This window comes from Arachis hypogaea, chromosome 7 (genome assembly GCF_003086295.3).
Source record: "Arachis hypogaea cultivar Tifrunner chromosome 7, arahy.Tifrunner.gnm2.J5K5, whole genome shotgun sequence".
NCBI classification, from domain to species: Eukaryota; Viridiplantae; Streptophyta; class Magnoliopsida; order Fabales; family Fabaceae; genus Arachis; species Arachis hypogaea.
The window spans coordinates 79471365-79480008 of record NC_092042.1 but is presented as its reverse complement, the minus strand read 5'-3'; the positions used below and the strand labels follow the sequence as shown (position 1 = coordinate 79480008).

Here is an 8644-nt window from a genome sequence, read left to right as displayed (position 1 = left end):
TTTAAATTAAAGAGTTTTCTTTTTTTTTATTCTTTTAATATTTTATTATCTCTCTTATTTTTTTTATCCACTCTGCCTCTCTTATATATCATTCTCAATGATTAATTATAAATTTGATAATCAAATTAAAATATGTAACAGAATATTTTTTAACTATAATTAAAATTCAATTAAAATTAAAATTGAGATATAACTATATTATATTATTAATTTAATAACCAAAATAATATATCACATAACACTCTCTCATTAACATTAAGATGAAATATTTATCTCCAAAATTAATAAATTTTATTCCTCCATTCTTTTATCAACATCTTTTTGATTCTCTATTTCTCTCTACCCTTCCCATTCTATATATAACTTATTATAATTTATATTTTATATTACTAATTTAACAAATTAAAATATATCATAAAATATTCTTTTATTACAATTAAAATAAAATCTTTTCCTCTAAAATTAACAAACTTCATCTCTCTTTCTCCCTTTTTTTTTATATTTCTCTCTTTTCTCTCTTATTTTCTATCTCTTCCTATCTTTCTATTCTACAAAAATAAAATTAATAAAATAAAATAATTAAAAAATTCAGTAATATTATTCAAAAAAATATATTATTATTATTATTACTATTATTATTATATGCATTTTTTTAATTTTTTATTTAATTTTAAAATTTTATTGTTAATCTTTTTAATTTATATTTTTACTTCTTTTGTTCAAATATTTATTACATATAATTTGAAGAGAATACTAATATTGTGATTAATAATTAGAATCAAGATTTAGTTGTTTAAAAAAAATTATTTTTGAGTTAATTTTATAACTATTAACATAATTTTTTTTAATACTAATTAAAATCTAATTATATATATAATATTATTTTTAAACAACAAACATAAAAATTAAATATTTTTATTTGTACAACAGACTTAACACCTAATTAAAATATAAAAATATACACATTAAATTCTTTTAAGTTTTAAATAATGAATATTAAAATTAATTATTAGTAAAAAATTAAACTCTTTCATATGAAAATAATAACTTAAAAGTTTATTATTTAATTTTTTTATTTACGGAGACCTTGGTCTTCTTAGCCGACAGAAACCTTTGTCCCCTATACTTTTTTTGTAAAAGTAATTTAATTCTAGAATTTTTTTTACCATAATCTATAATATCAAGATAAAACCAACAAAATTTTAAAATATTTATATTCTCGTAATGTTATTAAAGATAAAAATACTAGTATAAAATATATATTAAAAATAAATTAAATTATACATAAATTTATAAAATATACATAATATAATGACTAATTTTAGTATGCACATAATATTTTTTATTTTTATCTTTGAAATTTTCTAAGACATTTTCTTCCTTATAGTTATTTTAGTTTATTAATTAATTTAATTAGTAATTTTATTAATTTCTTTGTAATGATGACAAAGAGAGAATAAAAAATTCAATTCCAATTCTAGTTTTTAACACTAAAAGGGAAAACCAATTCCAATTAACCTTACATCCTGTTGTTGTACTGGAATTAGCTTATTGAATAATTGAAAGATATGACTACATTGAAATATAGATTTTGTGATTATTATATATATAAATGCCATTAAACTAGGTAGTGTTGAAATGCTGAAACGGGCCCTCAAGGACAACTTCACACAGATGTTCATATATGGTTTCTTTTGGTGTTAAGGATATTAATATTATGTAAGCAATGACCATTCCTCCACTTGAAATATTTGATGACTTCTTTTTTTTTCTCTCCTAAAGTAAGGGTTTTTGGAGTACCATATGATTTTTATTCTTATAGAAAATCCACAAAAATGTTAAAATAAAAAGCCTTTTAAATTTATTATGCTTTAATTAAATTTTTTTTTTTTGCACCAGGATATTCATCAGGTCGAAAACCAAATGATTAATCTTTCGGGTACTGCAAAGACACACAAAGTGGACTACCCTCCCAAGCAAACAAACTCTATTCCTATCTTCTAGTGAGTATCGAGCCCGAAAGATATGGTTAAGAGATACACACCCTCATCTATCTTTGTGCCAACTTTGAGTTGGTAATTTCTTTCTGATTTAAAACATCAACTCTATTGATTTAATTTATTTATTTGTTCTTAGGACATCAGTAGCTCAATCAACATAATAATGTTTGATCTTTTAATTTGAACATTTAAATTATTGGATGAGTTACTTGTTCAACTGCAAGTTCATAAATTTATTTATTTATTAAACTTATCCTCACATCCTAGTTTAGTATAAGATAACATGCTTAAATAAAACTTACAAAAATATAACCACTTATATATTATTAAAGGGTGTTCATGAATTTAGTTTTGGAGGGTTCTAGAAAAATTGAAAAACTTTAGAGGGTAAACCTTATTCAAAATCCACCAAAATCCCTATTTTCTAATCATCCTAAATTGTGGGATAGATTTTTATCATACTTTTATTTAATTTACTATTTTATTCTTAATAAATTACTATTTATAACTATTTGTTTTTAATTTTTATCCCTAATATTCGAAAAAATAATAAAATTATAAAAATATATACTATACTCTCCAAATCACTATTTCTTAAATTAATTTAACTAATAAACAAGAAAGAATTAAAAAAATTTAAACACTCTTTTCATTTGGCCTTTTTTTCCATAATTTTTTTCCCTTTACCTCGGAGCTAGCAAACACACCCTAAAAAAAAAAAAACTAACTCAGCTGCTCATGTAAAGTACAATTATGAAATAAATGTATCCTAAGAAATCAAGTATGAAATAAATGTATCCTAATAAACCAGAGCAAATATTCTTGAGTTGTTACTCAAATACCAGCTCCATTAATTTCTTTTTCGATTATACTACTGCACACCAAAATCAACTATTAAAGTCAACAATCAGTATAAAATATATATTAAAATACAAACATATATTGAAAATAAATTAAAATACACATATATTTATATACAAATACATTAATAACTGATTTTAGTGTGCAAATAATATTTTTGTTTTATTTTCCTAGTAAAACTCACAAGCCTAAATCCAATTAAAAAGTTGGGTGTGCTTGGTGGCTATAGTGAAAGAGATGTTATACCACACTATTACTGCTAACTAACGTCAATGTGCTATACAATAGGGTTACTAAGAACCATACCTTAATTTTTAACCATTAATTCCCAATTTTTTCTAATGCGTGGCAAACAAGCCCCTAATGCTGCTAGATTACCCTACACTGTTATAAAAAGAGTCACCAGGGTTACATTAACCTTAGTGCTAATTACGCTAAATTAACCCAATAATAATTGCTTTGATGATGGAAGCACAATAATAAAAAACTATAGGGGAAAAAAATAAAGTATGATTAATACTAATAGTACCATTAAAGCAAGAAATAATGTAGGGAAGGAAGAAAAAGAAGGGCTAAAGCACTTTCATTGGTCCCATATCATGTCCCCTCACTAGCCTCTTTGATGTGATCTCTCCAAATTTCAATTAATTAATTTTTTTTTAACTAATTTCCCCCCTTGCTTCCACTGCTATTCTATTGTCTTCTTTCTTCTCACCCCACCAAAGAACCTTCCCCTTTCTTCACAAAAACAAATAGTAGATGAGTAGTTATCAATAGCACACATATGTCCACAAGCAAAGGAAAAGATATAGTAGAGGGATCGTCAAGATCTCCTACTGATGATGGTGGTGGTGGTAGTGATGATCGGATTCAACCGCAACATCAATTGCCGTTGAGCCGATATGAGTCCCAAAAGAAGAGAGATTGGAACACTTTCGGCCAATACCTTAGGAACCAACGGCCTCCAGTGCCGCTTTCTCAGTGCAACTCCAGCCATGTCCTTGAATTTCTAAGATATTTAGATCAATTTGGAAAAACAAAGGTACACTCACAAGGTTGCTTGTTTTTCGGGCAGACCGAACCACCAGGACCTTGCACATGCCCTCTCAAACAAGCCTGGGGGAGCCTTGACGCTCTCATAGGCCGATTGAGAGCGGCATATGAGGAAAATGGAGGTCTACCCGAGACAAACCCATTTGCGAGTGGAGCCATAAGAGTTTACCTACGAGAGGTTAGGGACTCACAAGCCAAAGCAAGAGGAATCCCTTATAAGAAGAAAAAGAAGAAGAGAAATCTAATCAATAATAAGGCCAACGGTGACACCACTACTACCTCAAGCTTACCAGCTTTGCAGTAAAGTTATCATCAACATCCCTTTTGAATTCCCCTTCAAGAGCTTATGGTAATTTCTTTTTGTTACTGTTTTGGATTTGATGCTGTTTTCAGAAGTTGACATGGAAAAAGAAAAGGGTGTTTTCAAATGTTGATTGAATCATTCATTGATGTTATGTATGTGCATATTAATGACAAATACTAATTCCACGGTTCAAACTCTGATGAGGTTGATCGTTTGATCATTGAATTTTCAACACCACAATTTCATCAAACACAGTATGATTTTTAAAATACTTATTTTTTTTATATAATTATAATTTAATTGATTTGGTTCGACCCCACGGATATTTCACAAAAAGAGTAGAGATTTTCCCCCAAAACTTTAATTTTGTTCCATTCATTGTCTTCATTATATTAAACCCTAAGCTCCATGGTCCTCAAAACCCTAAATGGCATGTATATAACATGTATATATACCTGTATACAGTATATATATACATTCATTTTTCTTTCAAGATTATACTGAATAAGCATGGAGTAGCAGGGACTTCCAAAGACACTTGCATACGTTTGCTCTATTGGTCCCTTTCACATGCAAAGATGATAATGTTACCATGGTTTCATTCTTTATTAATTAATTAATTAATTATATATTATATATTTCTCTCTGCTTCTTATATTATATTATATTAGCTTATAATATTAATAATAAGTTCGCTGCTTCACATAATCTTACTTATTTTGGGATTTGCACTATCTTATTGCGCCCTCCACAGAACAAATACTAAACCAAATTAAATAAGTTTTTTTTTTAAGAATAAATTTGATTCACGAATTGATTTGCTGGTTAATAAAAATTGTTCTTATATTACTATATATAGGGGGTAAAAGAATAAAAGAAAGGACATTTCTTTCAAATAATTAAGATCTATGGTTGTGGGAAAAATTAGATGCTGTTTCATGAGGCCTTGTCTGCTGGTGGCATAATCTATAATAACATATCATCTTGGTACGAAAAATCTCTTTTGTTTTCAAAAACTTTTGTCTCATTCTAACGAATTTTGTTTTGTTTTGTTCCTTTTCTCTTTTTCCCATTTCTAACCAATGGATAATAATTGTACTTTCTTTTTTATTTTTTCATGTATGCTTTTATCTTCTGATTATGTTTGAATGAATATATATTCTCCTTTTTTCTTTTTTGTCATGTTATCTATATGTATTTTAATTTGTAACCATTGTACATGAATTACACTGTTTCTCGCATTACCTAACTGTGCTAATTAAGGACCTGAGTCTCTACAACCATGGATTTTTTGTTCCATTAATAGGTACACACCATGCCACCTCAAATGTGTTTGTAACTAAAATATATATATAAGTTTGTGCTCAGATAAGAAGACTATTGCTTTTGTGACCATACTCTATATTGTCTTGCATTTTTTATTTTATGGGGCAATTAATAGAAATAATAGACATTTCTTTAGGTGAAAACATCTCAAAATACTTTTAGTTTGTATTTTTATTTTTTGTTTTTTGTTTTTGATAGATGAAAATAACATCATTTTATTATTTATTGTATTTTTTACAAAATCCTAAAAATAAAAAAGGTAAATCAAATGCATCCTTGACTATTTAAAAGAAATACTTTGATGTTCCTATATAGCATATTGGACCATACATGTTTTTGGAGTAATTATATATGAGTACTCATTTAAGAATTTTACATGACTTTTAACTAGTTTAAATAAAAATTTATAATGGAGTGAACTATAAGAACATGTAAAGATTGATCTTATTTCAGACATGCAAATTAATTTTCAAGCATACACATATATTAAGAGTAGTGTATTAAGTGAGAAGGTGTAAAAACAAATCTTCATTGGATGGCAACATATATATAATCAAGATTAATTTGGCAAATAAATATGAATATTAATTTGAATTATGCTACTAAAAGAAGTTTCATTTAATTACAAGGTTTTTCATTTAACTAACTATAACTCTATTAGTGTATTTTACAAACACTATTTGAGAGTTTATTAGCTAGGCATTGTATATATAATCCCATTTAAATAGATCTCATACATGTATTACGGTTTTCTAATTGAATTAAGCTCCTATACATGTATAGGACTTGGATGATGACTTTAATTAGCTGAAGAAGTCAAGGAATTGGAGCTAAATGAATGAATACTTCTTACGATGAATACAAAGACGGATTCCTTGGGTGGGTCAAGATTTTAAGCATTCCATGGTGTTTATGTGTCAAGAAGCTAAGCTAAGTGTATTTTGTTATTCAAATGAGAATCTAAAAATCCAGTTGAGGAAGGAATTTGAGTAAACCTTATTGGGTAAGTTTCTATCTGTGTTGTATTCACTTTATTATGATGATGAAGAATTTTTATATATGTTTTTCATAATTAATATATTTAGTACTAAAACATGTATATGTGTGTGAAAATTATCTTATTTTATGCCCCAGTATTATGTGATGCATGTAAGTAATTATCTTCTTGCTTTTTCGATGGAAACTAATTAATAAATAGCATTAAAATGTTGCTATTGTACAGTGATATGATTATACTTGTTGTTATATCGTATATATGCACATAATTTGTATATATGCACATAATTTGTCCGCCGTTATACATATCAATATCATGCATGAATGTTCAAGACATGTATATATGTGCTTACTATATCCTCATACTCAGTTATACTTGCATGGCCAAATATATGCATACAAAATATTTTACATGTATTATATACATTATATAGCTAATAATTCTGTTGATGAGTATTTAAATTCATATGTCATATATATATATATATATATATATATATATATATATATATATATATATATATATTTCTCTGTACTTAAATGATACATAAAATTTCATAATTCATATGTATCACAAATCACATCCCATTTAAAATGAGTATAATAATAATTATTATTATTACTATTATTTACAAAGTATATGGTTTGATGATAAAAGAATATATAATGTAACCATACATTCTATATAGGAAAACTATAGGGAAACTACATAATTTTTATAGGAGTAAATATTTAACTTGGTACTCGAATAATTTTAGTTTTTGGATATTTTGTTCTCAAATAAATTTTTATTTTGAGTAAACTACTAAAATATTACTCTAAAATTTGCATAGCTTACAAAATGAACTCAAAAGATGTTAATGATAAATAAACTTTTAAATAATTTAAAAATACAATAAAAAAATTAAATATTAGATATATATTTAAAATAATAGTTTTAGAAATCAAATTTTGATTAAAAAACTATTATTAAAATCTTTAAAATTTGTTAATTTGTTGTCAAGTGAATTTTTTTAAAAAAATTTTTATCGTGAATGACCACATTTTTTGAAAAATAAAAAAAAAATCTAGATCAAATTTTGCTCTAAATTTTTTTGTATATTTTTTAAATATTTATTCAAATATTTTTTCAAAAAAATTAGATTTAATGGATGAGTTATTTGCTAAATATATTTTTTTGTTCTTACAAAAAGTATAATATTTATTGGTTCTTTTTGTTATATTTTTAAATTTTTTAGAGTTTTTGTCGATCAAATCTTTTACGATTTTTTTTGTCAGCAATTACATCTTTCGGATACCGAATTTGCAGTTAATCATTTTTATAATTTTTTAATTTTTAAGAATTACTTCAAATAAATTAGTTTCAATCAAATTTTTAATATACGACAAATAAATTCTAACAAATTTTATTATAAGACAATTAAAGTATACTATCTAAAATTTCTTGAGAACTAATTTGTATGTTTAAGATCTTACTACTAACTAATGAAACAATCGAAATCAATTGAAAAATATTTTTATCACATTTTAAAAAATAAAAAAATTACACTTCTAAAACTTAAAAATTATATATTTTACTATTCTTGTATGAGTAGTATCAAGAAATGAGATAATAAATAGAATTTAATTATTAGTATAGTATATGACAGGTAAAGTACTAAAGTTTACACATTTTTTTAATTGATCAAATTAAAAAAAGGTTTCTAATAATGAATTAAAAAATTAACTATAATATGCTAACATGAGAGTATATAATCAAATAATTTGTACTATTAGTACATTTAAATGAATCTTGTTATGTATATCAAAATATTTTATATTCTTAAGAAAAAAGTAGTAGTTCACATATTTTCGATTCCAATAAATGTGAGTGGATATACTACAATTGATAGAAAAATAAACTAATTAAAGTGTCTAAAATAATTTAAAATTTTTTTAGTCTCTTAAAAGTGTTTTAGGTGGTAAACTTTTATTTATTAATCAACCACGTATATATTTAAATAAGTATAATATTGTGTAGGTCGTGTGTTCTATATTATTTGAATTTTTGGTTAGTTTATATTCCAATTAATAATTAATGACCGATCATAATTATTATTTTAGA

The 8644-nt window shown here is 25.0% G+C and overlaps 1 protein-coding gene across 1 annotated transcript; it reads left to right on the top strand.

Annotated features, from left to right (window-relative positions):
• The first annotated feature begins 3446 nt into the window (after window positions 1-3446).
• On the top strand, window positions 3447-6639 carry LOC112703610 (protein LIGHT-DEPENDENT SHORT HYPOCOTYLS 10). Its single transcript, XM_025755148.3, has 2 exons — window positions 3447-4263; window positions 6328-6639. The coding sequence occupies exon 1, from the start codon at window positions 3646-3648 to the stop codon at window positions 4216-4218; it is 573 nt and encodes a 190-aa protein (XP_025610933.1). The 5' UTR covers window positions 3447-3645; the 3' UTR covers window positions 4219-4263; window positions 6328-6639.
• The last annotated feature ends 2005 nt before the right edge of the window (window positions 6640-8644 follow it).